The 15,920-nt window shown below is 43.2% G+C and overlaps 8 protein-coding genes across 8 annotated transcripts; 4 read left to right on the forward strand and 4 right to left on the reverse strand.

Moving 5' to 3' along the window:
* Positions 1-66: 66 nt before the first annotated feature.
* SJAG_01616 (5-formyltetrahydrofolate cyclo-ligase) lies at positions 67-918 on the forward strand (the record flags this gene model as incomplete). Its single annotated transcript, XM_002172829.2, has 4 exons — positions 67-148; positions 210-338; positions 397-690; positions 734-918. 4 exons carry the CDS (start codon positions 67-69, stop codon positions 916-918), a joined length of 690 nt encoding a protein of 229 aa, XP_002172865.2.
* A 245-nt stretch (positions 919-1,163) lies between these two features.
* On the reverse strand, positions 1,164-3,470 carry SJAG_01617 (F-box protein Pof10). Its single transcript, XM_002172830.2, has 2 exons — positions 3,254-3,470; positions 1,164-3,209 (listed from the first exon to the last, which is right to left on the reverse strand). The coding sequence occupies exons 1-2, from the start codon at positions 3,309-3,311 to the stop codon at positions 1,279-1,281; spliced, it is 1,989 nt and encodes a 662-aa protein (XP_002172866.1). The 5' UTR covers positions 3,312-3,470; the 3' UTR covers positions 1,164-1,278.
* A 271-nt stretch (positions 3,471-3,741) lies between these two features.
* Positions 3,742-5,518, reverse strand: SJAG_01618 (atypical/RIO/RIO2 protein kinase). The gene is made up of 2 exons (XM_002172831.2): positions 5,098-5,518; positions 3,742-4,968 (listed from the first exon to the last, which is right to left on the reverse strand). Exons 1-2 carry the CDS (start codon positions 5,161-5,163, stop codon positions 3,988-3,990), a joined length of 1,047 nt encoding a protein of 348 aa, XP_002172867.1. The 5' UTR covers positions 5,164-5,518; the 3' UTR covers positions 3,742-3,987.
* A 221-nt stretch (positions 5,519-5,739) lies between these two features.
* On the forward strand, positions 5,740-7,040 carry SJAG_01619 (hypothetical protein). Its single transcript, XM_002172832.2, has one exon. It carries the CDS (start codon positions 6,100-6,102, stop codon positions 6,730-6,732), a length of 633 nt encoding a protein of 210 aa, XP_002172868.1. The 5' UTR covers positions 5,740-6,099; the 3' UTR covers positions 6,733-7,040.
* On the reverse strand, positions 7,008-9,317 carry SJAG_01620 (MutL family protein Mlh1; the record flags this gene model as incomplete). Its single annotated transcript, XM_002172833.1, has 4 exons — positions 7,008-8,724; positions 8,783-8,955; positions 9,024-9,161; positions 9,243-9,317. 4 exons carry the CDS (start codon positions 9,315-9,317, stop codon positions 7,008-7,010), a joined length of 2,103 nt encoding a protein of 700 aa, XP_002172869.1.
* Positions 9,318-9,507: 190 nt separating this feature from the next.
* SJAG_01621 (hypothetical protein) lies at positions 9,508-13,759 on the forward strand. Its single transcript, XM_002172834.2, has 3 exons — positions 9,508-9,644; positions 9,720-9,983; positions 10,035-13,759. Exons 1-3 carry the CDS (start codon positions 9,516-9,518, stop codon positions 11,604-11,606), a joined length of 1,965 nt encoding a protein of 654 aa, XP_002172870.1. The 5' UTR covers positions 9,508-9,515; the 3' UTR covers positions 11,607-13,759.
* On the reverse strand, positions 11,696-14,639 carry SJAG_01622 (RSC complex subunit Rsc9). Its single transcript, XM_002172835.2, has 4 exons — positions 14,391-14,639; positions 14,097-14,297; positions 13,928-13,999; positions 11,696-13,878 (listed from the first exon to the last, which is right to left on the reverse strand). Exons 1-4 carry the CDS (start codon positions 14,498-14,500, stop codon positions 11,913-11,915), a joined length of 2,349 nt encoding a protein of 782 aa, XP_002172871.1. The 5' UTR covers positions 14,501-14,639; the 3' UTR covers positions 11,696-11,912.
* Positions 14,640-14,914: 275 nt separating this feature from the next.
* SJAG_01623 (RNase P and RNase MRP subunit) lies at positions 14,915-15,627 on the forward strand (the record flags this gene model as incomplete). The annotated part of the gene is made up of 2 exons (XM_002172836.1): positions 14,915-15,428; positions 15,479-15,627. 2 exons carry the CDS (start codon positions 14,915-14,917, stop codon positions 15,625-15,627), a joined length of 663 nt encoding a protein of 220 aa, XP_002172872.1.
* Positions 15,628-15,920: the final 293 nt, after the last annotated feature.

Genomic DNA, 15,920 nt, shown 5'->3' on the forward strand with positions numbered 1-15,920 from the left:
CCAAAATCTTATCTTAAAACAAGTTAAAGACCATTACTCAACGATAGAACCAATTGGCAACTCGTCATGTCGTCTCAGAAGCGGCTGTTGCGGACACAAATCCGTAAGGTACTGAGTGCGATTTCGTCGCAGTCAATCGACCTACAGTGTATGCATTTAAAATCCTGTTTCTGCAAATACGACATCATTTACTAATTATGTGTATTCAGCGAATCTTGTCTGTCAGCGTGTTTTGCAGATGCCGGAATGGAAGCAAAGTAAAAACATTTGTCTGTATCTGAACATGCCGAAGGCGGAATTGCGGACAAACACGCTACTTTCGGCGGCGTTTGAACAAGGTTTGTGTCAAACTTCATATTCATTCTTATTTGGTCTTCTAACGGTAATGATGATCAGGAAAACGAGTGTTTATTCCAAAATGTTTGGGACCACATTACATGGAAATGTTCGAGTTGGAGTCTCCAAACATTCAATTGCTTCCAAAAAACAATTGGGGTATACCTGAACCTGCGGGAGACACAGCCAAAGTTATGGAAAACGGTATTCACTGCGACCTGATTATTGTCCCGGCGCTTGCTTTTGACACGGCATTCGCGAGACTAGGACACGGAAAAGGCTTTTACGATGCCTTTCTCCGTCGATACTCGACTTGGTGCACGGAGAAGTCAATTCAGTATCCACTACACAAGGGTAAGTTCGTCGCTTTTGTTCCGTGCAAGTGCTGATCAGTTAGTTGGTATTTGCCTACAAGAGCAATGGTTAAGTTCTCGAGTCATCCCAATTGAGCCTACAGGATGTTTCCATTGGCACAGTTGTCGTACCCTACTGCGGTCCTTCGACAAACCACCTTCTGTCTCCACGTCGGAGCCGAAGAAACAGGCGAGTGCCAATCCAAAAGTGTGTCCGTCACCAAATTAAGCATTCAGTGTGGTTTAGGTTTCATGGGTTGGAGAGTCTGTTTACCTTCTTTTACGTTCTCATTAATTGCACCCATTCCGTGTGGTTACTGAGTTTGTTTCCCCCTTTTCTTTTATTCTTCATCTCTACTTTTTCTATTAGCGACCATGCAATTTTTATCGTATGCAACTGTTTCATTCGCTTTTAGAATTGAATAGTTCGTTTTGGTTTTCCATAGGGCAAGTTTTTATTCCGGTCTCCCTCTTTTTCGCGACAGTTTCTAGTTTATATTTCATTTCAATTCATTAAATCTATATTACAGATTATAATCTAAGATGCCTTTTCAAAAAAGAAGTTAGAAGCCTAAGTTCTAAAAACGCACTAATTCATATCGAGAAGTGAAAGTTGCATCGCGAGACGAATTTGCTCCTCTTCATCCAAGTCCATGTAATTCTCGGGAACAATGGGCGGACTCGATGCAGTAACGGAAGTTGGAGTTTCTAAAATGGGTGCGGAAGACTCTTGTGTTGAGTTTCCTGGGGCATTTTCTGCAGTAGTTTCTTCTGCAAGAATTGTTTGCATCTCTTGTGCCTGTAATTCTTGTCGCTCTGCTTCTTCTCGAGAGAGCATGGTTGCATACGCCAGTAACTCTTCATCACTCAAACCAACGAGACCTGCTCCCAGAAGCTGTTGAGCTTGTTCTTTTGCTTCAAGTCGCTCTCTGCGTTCTTGAGCAACTTGGTCCAACCCCATTAAAATTTCACGTTCCAACTCATTTTTCGAGTATTCTGCTCCCCCTCGTTGCATTGGAAGCGAAGGCGGAATGTTGGCTGAGCGTGGGTTTACAGTTCGTGGACGACGAATAACAAGCTGTTTCGGCATTGTGTATGCCCAGGATTTTACATGCTTGCCCATTGAGATAGCACCCTTAGGACTCAAAGAATCCGAATCAATGGAAATGCACAAAATGGGCTCACGGCGCGCTGGATTCCGTGCATTTGCTATGGTTCGCAGCAGTGTTCCAGTTACCGTGTCAAAGATACCACAAAAGCCACTTCCGGCACCGGCAACAAGAACCGCATTGTTGAGTGCCAGGCATGTTACGGGAGTATTACGGGAGACTTCCATCGTTTTTAAGAAACCACGACGAGACGAGGATGCCTGTGAGTTGATCAAATAAGCCCGTCCCGCATCATCACCTACGGCCACCAGCCGTGCATTTTCACCCGGACAAAAGTTCTTTGGCTCGCGTTCGTTTGCATCAATAACCATATACGTTGGTTTTCCCTGACACTCATATAGAACACGACTCTCTAAGGGAGTAGAAGAAGATATAGCAAGCTCGTCCTGCGTGTCATAAGAGAAGCGTTCAATGCAGTTAAGCGGTGCACCCGTGGTAACAAATGCACATTTGTTACTGCAATCAACACACAGCATCGGAAGTGGTTCGTCAGCTTCATTGAGTTGACAGACACGAAGCGCAATGAGTCTTGGCTTCACTAGCGGTGTCAATATGCTAGGTCCTTCTACAATGTAAAGAGCGTAGAAACCTTTGCTGTAATTATACACATCAAACATTAGTAGTCTGCGTCGTGAATTGTAGTTAACGCTGACAATTTGTGATGAATCAAAACGAAAAGATTGCAAACATACTCCCGTGCGAGCGTCCCAGCACCGTACGCAACCATCATCTCCACCTGTAACTATACCAATTTGACCGAGAGGAGGCAAGTCGCCACGAACGACATCGATGCAGCTGACAGCATCCTCGTGTTTTTCGCTGAAGGCTCTAAATTTCCGTTGATTTGCGACTGCTCGTGTCATTATAATCGCACCAACTTGACCATTCAAAAAGCCGAAGCCCATGAGCTGCCGTCCAAGCATCATTTTGCTGACTGTATGTGTCGTGGAAAGTTCGCCTGAACCGCAATGAAGCAATCCCCGTTCAACTTTTCCAGTTTTTGGGTCAGAAATGGAGACGCAACCAGTCATTAAATTCCCCGTAAACAAGCGGTTAGAGCCAAAATCACAGTAGATGTGTGTCATTTGTCCTACACGAGAATCGTATTGCATCGTCTGGCCTTTTCCGCGCTTGTACGCTATTTGGAGAGCCATACGAAGAATGTACTCCTGCCTCCAAGTTCCATTACCAACGGGACTAAAATACTGATTTTGATCGCCACTAAAATGATACTGGAAAGCTGTTCTCCAGCTTACATCTTTTGACAATAATGAATACCACGCTGAACAACACTGTTTTGCCGATACCAGAGAGTTGACGTCCAAAAACGAAAAAATAACCATCAATATTTCTACGTTTGCTTGTTAGAACGTCGTGATTGAGTGTTTCACGTACCATGAGGTAAATCCTGAACCGTTAACGGACGCTTCTGGTGAGTGTTGGGAGAATTCATTATAGTGAGTTGGGGAGAAGGGCCAGTCGCTACCGTGCAGCCCAAAATCAAGTATTTTCTAATTGATAAAGTCAAGCTAAGACGCTGAAAGCGGGATTGGAGCAACCGTCTGCCAAACCCCACTTCGGCCGAAGTGGGGAATATGTGGGATATGTGGAGGCTCATGGTGGTGACTTTTCCTTGGGGTATTATTCTTGGTGGTGAGTTTGTCAACGCATTTAAATGGAGGAGGCCTATAGACAGTGCATGAGACAATAGCTAGTAAAGAGAAGAATGCCGTGTAAATCTTGTAGAGGAAAAGTTAATGTGTAAAGTGTCCATTTCAGCGGTTTCATTTGCAAGTTTAATATTGTTCAGTTGATAGCTTCTTGAAAAATTGACCACCGTTTCATGAGTTTATATCACGACTCGTAAGATACGTATACACACCTGTGTGAAGGAAAGCGAAATCCGTTGATACCCAAAACTATAAACCTATATATCCCAAAAAAGTAGTACACTGAAAGACATCTTGTTTGTGCTGGTCCCACACACATAGAAGCAAGCATCACCTCTCGTGCTATTACCGACACTAGCACTTTTTCGTTTGTCGGGAAGATGAGAAAGAGAAATGTGCTCATCTATCAAAGTACGTATTGCCGAAATTCCCTGTTAGACGAGTTACCCATTCTCGCATTTACTCTTCGTCTTCGTCATCGTCATCGACTTCGCCTTCGAACTCGTCGACTTCTTCGGCACCCTCCTCTTGCATCTTGCGCTGATTTTCGCGGTAACGCTCAAGCTCCTTGGCCTGCTTTTTGTTGAATCCCGATGCTTCTGCAAGCAGATCAAGGGCTTCGAGCTTCTCCATAGCCATAACGTCTTCCCATTTCGGCACGGGTCCCTCAAACTTGAGAACCTTGGCAAAGAAGTGAACAATGCACTCGACATCACGGTCAAAGTAATACTTGGCATCGGCGTGGCTTGTGGAAACCATCTGAGGAAAGTCGATGATAATAGGCTCACCACTTTCATAAACCAGGATGTTAAATTCGTTGAAGTCACCATGAATGAGTCCATGACGAGCAAGACGAACAATGAGACCCATGAGCTTGGTATAAAGGGCTTCTGGATCAAGCACCTTTTCAATTGCACGCAACGGGAAAGCATCCACAAGATCCATAATGATACAATGACGCGAATAGTCAATCGGTGTGGGAACAGGGAATCCATGCTCATGAAGAATCTTCATAAAAGCAAATTCTTTTGCGGCAGCAAGACGCGAGAGGTACATCCAAGAACCAGTCTTTCTGTTGCGCAAGTAGTCCCGGTTATTCTTCACACTACGAAAGCAAATACGACCGAGACGATGTATTTTGAGAATATACTGTTTTCCCTTCTGGTCACTCACGACGTAAACGTCGGATTCCTTTCCAACACCGATTTGGTTGCCCACGGCATACACACTGGCACGCTTGGTGAGGGCTTTTAATGCCAAGTAATCATAGCCAGCGTATGTCAGCCGGTACCCATCATAGTTGGATTTAGGCATTCTGGCAATCAACTTTGTCATGTTTAAGACAGAGAGAGATTTCGTACAGGAACCGCCCCGAAGCTTAGCCAACTGAGTAATCATGCTCGAAGGCACGACTTCATGGTTTCTGCTACCCATCTCCACCTAAGTAACATTAGTACTTGCTCAAACTTGTTTCACAGCATCGCTAACATAGGTTTTGTTCGTTGAACGTTTAGTTGCCCTATATTACAGCGATTTGTTGCTATTCGTAACCATTCCACCATCACATACTGCAGTAAGAGTACGAAAATCCTCTGGAGAGAGGTATCTCATAGCTTTTATATTCAGATTGACCATTTTGTCTGTCTGCGGTGTTTGGGGGAAGACAGAAGGATTTCAATGTTCAGTAACAGGAAAGATAGAAAGAGAAAAAAAAAACAATCCGTGGTAACGAAGAGACCTGGAACAAAGTGAGACGTGTCAAAAATTACTTTCTGTGATGCTTGGGTGGGAAGAATTGTGAAGGTTCCTAGGAAAAAAAAAGCAAAAACCTAAACGACAGTGAGGAAAAGAGCAGAGACAGGTCGTTTTAATTCTTATAGCAATGAGATGCTCTATTACCTCAACTAATATACAAATTCATCGTTTTCCTGACTATTTTTCAGTTTTCACTTTTCACTTTTCAATTAACCGAAACCTTATTTTAAGGTTCATACAAGGTTTGTTTAAGCGAGAAGTAAATTTGACTCAGGTCATGTGCATTATTCTTCACCAATCACACAGCCGCACCCCATCCCTTTTCCCTCTCCACAAACCCCTTTACCTTAATCCCCACAAATTCGTATCGATTATCTAATCGGCTTCTCAGTGGTTGCGGCCACACTAAAACTACGTATTTTCGCCTCCGCGACAAAGTGGGCTGACAAAGTCACAGCATAAATCATGCCAGAACCGACACTGTCAGGCAACAATCCCACCAAATTTGACTCATTCAGGCGCTCTATTTGTGCGTCCTAGTGAGCCCTTGTGACCTAAAGTACTTCGTCTCTGAATAGCCAGTAGAATCCCCGCAAGGTAGATTCCGGTGCCCGTGCGAGTCCTCCAGACCAGGCACTTTTGTAGCCAAATCTGCACCGTAATTGCCGGGTTTTCACGCGTCTCTCTCACACGGAAGCAATTGATCAATTCTGGCAGGCATTGGTCGCTGTTCCGGTAGCCTTGAGCCCGATTACCGTCTCATAGTATTTCTGTTGCCAATCGAGTAATTAGCTCGAGCATCGCTCACACACTCCAATGGTTCAAATCAATCGTGTACGCATGAAAGAGGTCAAGAAGGTCGCTGAGACGCTGTTCCTCGCGTTTCAGAACGAACCCTTCTTCGATTACTTGCTGAGTCCAACTTCATGGAAGAGTGCCAAATCTTTAACGAAGTTCCGTCGGGATTTCTTTGATTATATTGCATACGCATTCATCATGAGTGGAACCGTCTACGAAATCGACGGTTTTAAAGGTGTTGCTCTTTGGGCTGGCCCCGGACAAGATCCTTACTCGACTTATACCGTCCTTCGCAGCGGTTTATGGCGCTGTGTGTACCGAGTACCCAAGGAAGTGGTATGTCGATACACGGACGAGTACCTGTCAAAGACGTGTGATGCCCGTGAACGTCTGATGGGAAAGAAAAAGCATTGGTATTTGTGCTTCTTGGCTGTTCGTCCCGAGCATCAAAAGAGGGGGCTATCTCGTCCGCTTTTGGATGAGGTTCATCGCTTATGCGACAAGAAGAAGCAGCAGATCTACTTAGAGTGCAACCAGAGTACCAATCGTTCTTACTATGAACATCTGGGTTACTCGCTGAACGAAATGCTCCAGTTTGACAACAACGGCTCGCCGATATCACTAGCGGTAATGAGTCGAGAGGCTCATTAAAAGCAGATGTCATCGGTGCCATTGGCGCCTCGGCACTTTGTATTTGTATATGGCCTATTGCCCATGCGTGTATTCTGCATGCGGCCCCGTGTAACACCCGACTCTTGCTCGTTGAAACAACGAGTAAGAGTCAAAAAAAATTGGTCACGACAAAATACCCGGATGCATATGCTCCGGATCTTTATAATTTTATACCTGTAATTAGTTTAATTGTAATTCATACTTTTCAACTTGTAGCAAAATGAAGATTGGATATGTTCACAACTCGTCACAAATCAACACCGTTCAAACACCGTGTACAATCTGGGAAGGCTTGTCACTTGGAAAATTTTCCGCTCATCCATAAGTCGTTTGCTGCAAAGAAGACGCCGCTTAAACTCTGGAAAGAGTATTTCTTCAAGCAATTGGACTATCCGTTCCACTTCGTCCGACTTGGCGTTTTCCGAGTCAAGCTTAACAGGCACATAGAAGCGGGCAATTGCTTTCAGTATGCCCGCAAAACATGCTTTTTCTTCGAGCCATTCAATTTTGTGAGGGGCAAGATCGGCCAAAAGCCAGGGGAGCTTTTCAAGGAACGGTGAGTACTCCGCATGCAGCATTGGTATAGATTCTAATTGGCCTTCTGGACTAATTGTTAATTGGAAATATTCGCTTAACATTTCGCGTCGAGCCAGCAGCAATCGCTCCGTTTTTTCCAGAAGTTCAGATTTGTTTTTTGTTTCTCCATCGACTTCGTCCTGCTCCGGTAGTCCGAGCTCAAGTAAAGTGCGTACCGAAATGCTGGGCTCAAGCTTTATGCATCCAAAATTACAAAATTCAGATAGCCCTATTTGATAAAAAAGCTCAAAAGAAAGCGACAGGTAGTCAACTAGAAAAAGACCAATATTGTACTGGATAACGCACAAACCGCGTTCGGGACATACAAGCCCCACATACTTGTGTTCCGTGAGAATGTTCGTAGTAAGTACATGCATTGATTGCAGTACCTCTTCTCGAAGCTCAAGTATACTTTTGTAGTTTACTTCTGTGCGATAGACTTTGTCTTCTGATTGTAATAAGTTTGACCTTGAAAGTGATTTGCTCGCAACAGGCGTAGGAGATGCCTCGTAATCGGTGGCTTCAGATGCTGGCCCGCAAGCTGGGGTCTTCTGGCTCGAAGTTGGCGTGTGTCGATTCATAAGCGTCTTTATACTTTGCTCTCGTGGGTCAGTGCGCACCATGTGATGCTCGTACACTGTATGACTCGGTCGCCCTTGTCGATTGCTTTCCGGTGTCTTAAGCATTGTTGTCGTTGAAGGAAGAACGGTTTGAACATGATAGCTTCTTCGTGCATCCTCGTTTTCGAGAACCTTTGAAAGATGAGACCGAAGCAAGTCTGCTATTTCCTGGTCGTGAAGGAAATGCACAACACGTTTTGAAGGATGTACGTTTACATCCACTTGTGATTCCGGAATGTTTAGTGAAAGATACAGAAAAGGACTAGCACCTTTGGGAAGAAATTCGCTGTAAACTTCCTCAAGATTTTTTCTTAAATCCGTCGATTCAACAAGTCGGTTGTTAATGAACAGCAGAAAAACGGTTTTTTTGGATGCGTAATTTGCATTACTGACAAGACCTTGCGCAGAAAACCCTTCTAACAATGAACCTCCATATACTTCGAATGGAAGCAAGTTCTTTGCTAAGTTTGAGCCATAAACCTGTCGAATACGGTCGATTCGACGAAAACGAGAAGAAAGGGACAGTGTGGCAGCACTATCTCCAAACTTTTTACACGAGAATGACACACTCTCGTTATGAATGGCATATTTTTGTATGAGTAACAAAATTCGACGAAACTCTTCTGCGCCATTTTTTAATGCAACCTTTCGACTTGGGACGTTGTAGAACAAGTCTTCGACAGACACAACTGTTCCTTGCTTTCCTGCACAAGGTTGGGGGGCCGATGATCCATGTCCAGTAGCAGGTGCTAGTTTTCCATCAATGTAAAATGCACTTTTTATGAAGATTAGCTTAAACTAATACTCGAAAAAACAACGAGTTCAAAACACACCGCCAACCATGAACTGCATCCTTTCTTTTGGTTGTCACAGTCAGTCTTGAAATGTGACTTATACTGGCTAGTGCTTCACCACGAAAGCCAAACGTCTTAACGGAGGAAAGATCTTCAAATTTGGTAATTTTTGACGTGCTAAATCTCTGACAAAGCAATGGTAAATCGTCATTCTTTCAAGACATTAGTTAGCAACAGAACATGTTATTTACTGAAACGGATTAGCCGCCTTGACACATACATATATACCAGTTCCATTATCAGAGATTTGTAGTAATTTTAAGCCTCCCTCCTTTAGAAGGACATCAATAATTGTGCTTTCAGAGTCTAGTGAATTTTCAATCAATTCTTTAACTGCATTTTCCGGACGTTCAATAATCTAATACAAAGGAGCAGTTAGTTATTGTCTAATGCATTCAGAAAATCTTTGTGAGCTTCTTAACGTCTATTTCACGCGTACCTCTCCGGCAGCAATCTTGTTGACAACAGCTTCGCCTAACGGACGAATTCGTCGCGCGCTCGAGCTGTCAGACATTAGGACTTTACATGAATTTTGTACACACAGAGAACGTGCAAGGTTTTTTTAATAAGCAGACACAGCTTACTGTAGCAGGTTTCTGTGGCATCTGTCAGGCGCGGCAGGCGGAGAGCGCGGGTTTCCCGCGGCCTTACCGGGACTTGAGCGAGGTCGTTCATGCCTAGCAGAAACGCTCAACCAGAACGCAATTGAGGAATGGGACGTGCAAAAGGGAGTAAACGAAACCAGCACAGACACAGGTTGAATCCTCTTCAGAAAACAGCAACAAATTCACAAGAGATTGTGCTGGAGGGCAAGGAAACGGCCATTCCTGTCTTGGAAAAAGTAGGTTAAATCAATTCAAAGTTTTGTCGAAATTACCGATACAAGTAGCGGAAAAACAGTGACTAACCTGTTTAGTTGAGCTCTTCTGAAGCAAAGGAACGTTCCTGGTCTGCTAGTGCCATTTCCAACTTGATTTTGGGCGATTCGGAGACTCGACTTTTGTTACTAAAGAATGGACTGGTGAAAAAATTGCTTGAGAGACTTACAGATGACTCTATTGAGGTTGTCATTGAGGTCACTGGCGCTATCCGTAACCTTGCAGTCGAAGATGGTTACGACGTTTGTATGGATATGTATCGAAAGAACATTCTGTCTCCTTTAAAAACTTGGATGGCAAAGGTACTTAACATTAGCGATAAATTATTGTCCACTCAACTAATATGTTCTTAGATCGCTAGTCATTTGGAAGGAATGACTAATGGCAAGACCCCGGAAGGTCAAGAGGAAGCTGCGTACCAAAGTTGTCTGTTCGCGGTAACCGAGAACATCTGCGCTGTTCTTCTTAATTTAGGTGAAACCACAACCGAGGTAATGACTGCTTTGAACAACAATGGGGTTCTTCCTTTCTTGTTTCAACTTGCTGTCCATGGATCGTTGATTCCAGAACAAGTTCAAGAAATTGTTCTACAAGCCCTTTGCACTCTTCTTGATGACAATCTCGCTGGCATAAAAGAATTTGTTTCTTCCTCCAATGTTGACATTGCTAATGTTTTGTCCGTTATTGGAGAGTATATCTCCAAGGACTTACCTACATTACAAGCATATTCCATCGGCGTTTTGTTTCAGTTTTATGAGGCAAAGCAACTTGACAAGAAACTGGAATCTCAATTGCAGGTTGTTCCCGCTCTCGACAATTTGCCCACTGTTGCATTGCCTAAGTTGGGTCAACTTTTACAGGATGGAAAACAATTTCTTCGTTCATTGACCACGAAAGCATTTGAAAACGAAAAGACTTTAGCAGATTACAGAATTGCTTTGACCGTTCCCGTGGTTCTTGAGATTCTTGCTTCCATTGCATCTTTGTTGCAAAGCCTTGCAGACGGTCAAGTTTCTGATGAAGATGAAATGGACCCAGAAGTTGCAGCGACCGAGGCTATTGAAGAGTTGGACAATTTGGTTGGTGACGACGAAGCAGCTGACGATGTTGACATGGATTCTGAAGTGCCTGCGAAACAATCGGTCCAGGTTGCTTCTGAGCCTATTGTATTCATGTTGCAAAATATTATGCCTATTCTCCTTGATCTTTTGGAACCCTTTGAACCCGCTGTTGCGTCTGTTATTCCCGATAGAGAGAAAGGTTTTCTTGATGTTGTCCATGAGAGAAGTTTGGAGTGTCTGAACAATATCGCTTGGTCCTGTAACGGTATCATTAGCGAGGATTCTCCATCCATTGGGCAATGGCGTTCCCAAGCTCAAATCATTCTGGCTTGGGTGTCTAAGATAGTCGGTCCTCAGTTTGAGGCTTCGCCTTCTAGTTTCTTGACTTTGTGTAGCGTATTACTTGCTGCTAGTAAAGTCTATAGTGGAAACGCTATTCCCTTCACACCTGACCAGGTTGATGTACTTATTCAATTTGCCGCACGTCTTAACGATTTCCAAGCACAATCACGTCTTGTCGGGGCTCTTGGTGCGCTGGCTAAGTTTGAAGGTGATATTGCTTTCAACAGCAAGATCGGCGATCTTCTCATGTCTTGTTTAACAAATGATAACCCTCAACCTGATGTTGCTGTTGAGGCACTGTACGCTATCTTTGATGTTTACGGTGACAAGGTGTATGCTTACGATACACCTGTTTTTGTTCAAAAGAATTACCTGGCCGCCCTTCAACAGGCAGTTCCTGCTCTCACTAAAATGACAAAACGTATTGATCGTAAGCGTTGTTACAATGCCCGCATGCGGGCTGAAGAGGCTATGCAAAATCTTCATGCGTTCATTGATTACAAAATCAACGAGTACAAATAGGCATGGTGCATTGGCAAAGAAAAATTCCCGAAAGGATTTAAGTGATTGGTACTGTACAAGCGGTTATACTTGACGTTTAAAGTCCAAACACAAGCGATTTCTTGTTTACAACTATTCTCACAAATTATTATTTGCTGTTTTTTGGAAAGAGATAGAATTGTGGAACGGTAGCATCCACACCGGTAGTATTTTTAATAATAGAACGATAGTTGCAAGGAAACAACGTCGTGATTTTCTACAAAAATTTGGAATCTACTGATCCTTACCGTAAATGAACATTTGCCGTATCAATACTTCGTTACTACATTAAGGTTGCCCAAGCAACATTTCACTGATGTAAGGAGCAATGGAAGGGTTCACCGTACTGATGTTAATGACACGACGTTCAATCACTGTGAACAGAATTCGGCCCTGCTTTGAACGAACTAAATTCCGAAGAACGAGGGTTGCTGTTAAGGCCGTTCCTGTGGCATCACCCCGCTCGTCCACGGCCGTCTGCAGTAAAGGAACTCTAAAGTCTTTTGTGGCACTCGTTTGCCTTCCAAAGATAGAAGGTAATAAGTCTTTTGACGGAGGCGGAGGAAGGTGAGTTAGCATGTGAGCAACTATACCTGCAGCAATCGCTCTACCAGCAACACCGTTAGACGGGAGTCTACTGTAATTGCAATTTGCCCACTGACAAGTAGTCGGTACGGTTGGCATAGAAGCAATGTGTTGCTGAACGTGGGCATATAATGCTGAGGGACCAGCAAGTTGAGCACCACAAATGGGACCATTTGTATGCTTCCATAAGCAGGTTTCAAAACGCTCTCCTTGTAATGAAAGTGGTACTCGTCGCCGCCTAATTCCGTTAATCACATACTCTACTGGTTGCTTTGGGGTAGCAACAGTCATTGCACGGGCATTGGGAAATGCATGACTAGAAACCTTGATGAAATCAGCCGGGCTAATTCCCATCTGAGAAGAGCCTTGTATCTTCTCCATATTGGAACAATACAATTGCCAGATGTCAGTCTGCAAAACACAGTCTTTTGGATTTGCATCAAAACACATTCGCATCCATCTGATGCACCGTTCTGGTTCTTGGACAGAGAGCAATTGCTGTAATTCGGAAAGGGGTAGGCCGACGTACCCAGTATTTTCGCTTGACGCGTTCAGAGTTGGAAGGTGAATGGCCATATAACGTTCCTGTGCTTGGAAAAGCATAAGACGTATTAAGTGTTCAACAAGCGTCCAAACATCTGATCGTCTTAGTAACGCTTGGGTGTTAGATCTGTATGTTGTGTACTGATATAATAAATCCAATGTTGCACCAATTACTTCCTCGTCCTCGGTTGCAGTCAACATTATTACACGGCCGATCGCCTCATCATCAATGTCTTGCAGCAAACGATTGTTGTCATCATTCAACGCCAAGCGGGCCAGGGTCCGAAGTGCCGCAATTAGTATAGACCGATCTTGGGATTTAAGGAGCCTGCAAAGTGTTTTGTAAAGCTCATTTTTTTCGCTGGTGATACTGATGTAGGATGCTTCGAGTTCGGCAATATCTAAAATGTACTGTAACAGTTCTGTACATTTCACTTCTAAAGCACAGCGTACACCCAACTCCAATATGTCAGCAACATGAGAAGAAAGTGCCACGTGTTGAGCATTTTCCAAATTGAGTACCGCGTTTCGAAGAACAAGAGCAGCGGCAAGTGCTCGGTCGAGATGCTCATAGTATGTATCCTCATGTTGATAATAATGTAAACGAGTGATTTGTTGCCGTAAACCTTCCATCAGACATTCTGCTAGTCCAGGGAGACGTTTTAATTTGAACTCTTGACTACGTTCAAAAGAAATTTTGATCAAGTGCCCCAGTGCCCAATCTACTTCATCGGGAAAATTGGACTTCATGGCTAGCGAAACACGGACAAGCAGAGGTGGGCCGGGAAGGCCCATTCCTAACTTGGGAGTAGCAGCCGCCGGCGGTTGTGTAAGCTTATTTAACGTGGAGGGAAGGGGTAAGGCTCGGATTTGGGCAGTGGGTAGAGTTGAGCTTGCAAAGTACATGTTGTTTGGAAGTAATGTGTCAAAGGGTGTTGACGACTTTTTTTGATTATTCGAAGTTTCGGTGTCATTTTCGTAGAAACTTCGAATAGATGGCAGATTGTGCATTGAAGCGGCTGGAGGGTTCACTTCATTTGTGTCTTTAATAGTAAACGCAATGGCGTCTTTTGCCTCCGCAACCGGTTTTTCTTCAAGAGCTTTTATCCGATCAACAATATGATCTCTAAGTTGGTTGTTAAAACATTGAACATAATCGAATAAATGTTACAAACCTGTAGTTTGAGTTCTCTAGCAAGTCCACGTGTGGTGGTGTCAAATCCCATTTATCTTTTAATTCCCAAGCACTACAGTGTTAACAAGACATTATCATCAAAGTTTCCGCATTTGTTTTAGTGAGAGTATACATAGCTCACCGGTAACTGGAAACCCTTTAAGACTTACATTAGGTAATGAAAGTAAATTGAGGCTAATTTTCTTCCAACATTCGGCCCAGGGAGATCAAGCGACTGTGCTATATTTTTCCATTGCTCATTTCCAGATTTACAAACTTCATCGTACCCACCTAATTCACTGACTTTTCGGTATAGAGTACACAAGCAAACTGGACGACCGGCTATGCTCACATCATAACTCAGAGGAACTCTAATCGGTAGGTTAGCCGATGCAAAACGAAACAACAAAATAAAATACTCCACAATTTACGCAACAACGATTCAACAACACCGGACAACATACCTTCGTTCAGCTAAGAAAGTAAAAAGTGAAGCAAGAAACCGACTTTTGGTTGATAAATGTGGCAGCTCCGAGGACGCGAGATCTTCTTTAAAGAACGAAGTGTTTTGCATAGCAAATCAAAATCTGTGCGCGTTGTTTTTGTCTCTTAATTATGATGTTTTAACGACGATTGTGCATTCTTCGTTAACGCGTTCGTGCTTGGTGGAGCACTGTGCTTAACCTTGGTGGTGAGCGTGGATGATAATTGTGGTAGTATTTTGGTGGTGAGAATGTGGGTTTCATCCACGCAAAAAAAAATAGAGACTGCAAGGACGCAAGAGAATTTGTTAACTTTTATGCCTGTTTTGTTTTATAAAGTGGTTACTTTTAAGAGTCGTTCAATTTAAATTTGGTACACTTTTATCTGAAATTTTTCTTTTCGAGCGATTTTGAGTTGGGTTTTGTTTTTCAAAAGGGTATCAGTCTTCAACAGTGAACTAAAACGTCAACCTCTCTGTAGTGTGTAACTCATTGTATCCATTACTATGGATCCTATATATCAGCCATTAGAAGACAATGAAGGGTCTTCCCAGAATATGGCTCTCGAATTGATGCAACAGTCGGAAATGCTGGATGCTAATCAAGTCAATGCAGTGTATGCAGAGAAAATAAGACACAAGCCGCTTTTATTGATTCCAAGTATGGCTAATAAGGGATCACAAGCCTCATCTCGAGATGAGTCTTCTTCTTCAAAGAAAAAACAGAAAGGTCGATTGTCCCACGCCGAACGACGTAGACTGGGATTGACACAAATACCGAAGAAAATGGACTATCAAAAACTCTTACAACTGCATAAACTTTGGCTGGGTTATGTACAAGAGGCGTTCACAAAAGCCTATGGAGAAGCACTGTTGACGAAGTTACTCAAAGCAGAGTATCAAGGTGCTATCCTTCGAGTACAAAGAAGTAAATGCCCTTCAAAGGTTGGCATTGAGGGAATTTGTGTTCTTGAAACAAAGAATACTTTTGTCTTAGTAACTGAGGAAAACCGTGTCCTTCGTAAGTCTATTGATATTGATACGCTACTGTTTGCTAACTACTTTCTCTAGGTATTTCAAAACATGATTGTATTTTTGAGTTGGGATTCGAATTGGATGGAAAGAAACATCTCTTTGAGTTGCATAGTAGGCAAGTTGTTAACCGGCCAGCCGATCGCTCAAGCAAACGATACAAAATCCTCGGTTCCCTTGATCTTTAGGTGATGGAGAACGAATTGTACTACTGTTAAATTTCGTTGTTTATATAAAAGCTGACTTTGTATGACTGCTCTCGTCTACTAAGGTATCGTTTGAGTTAAAGATGCAGCTAATTACGATTGTAAGTTAAGCTTCATTTTGCGGTCAAACAAAATCTCGCGCAACACTTTTGAAATCATTGAAGGCGAGAGCAAGTTTACTTTGTTACTGTGCACCGGTCTTTTCTTTTGGTACGATAGTGCAGACACACCCGAAAAATCATCACCATCAAGGAGTTTCTTACGACCAAAACCAA

Source organism: Schizosaccharomyces japonicus, assembly GCF_000149845.2.
Source record: "Schizosaccharomyces japonicus yFS275 unplaced genomic scaffold supercont5.3, whole genome shotgun sequence".
In the NCBI taxonomy this organism is placed as follows: domain Eukaryota; kingdom Fungi; phylum Ascomycota; class Schizosaccharomycetes; order Schizosaccharomycetales; family Schizosaccharomycetaceae; genus Schizosaccharomyces; species Schizosaccharomyces japonicus.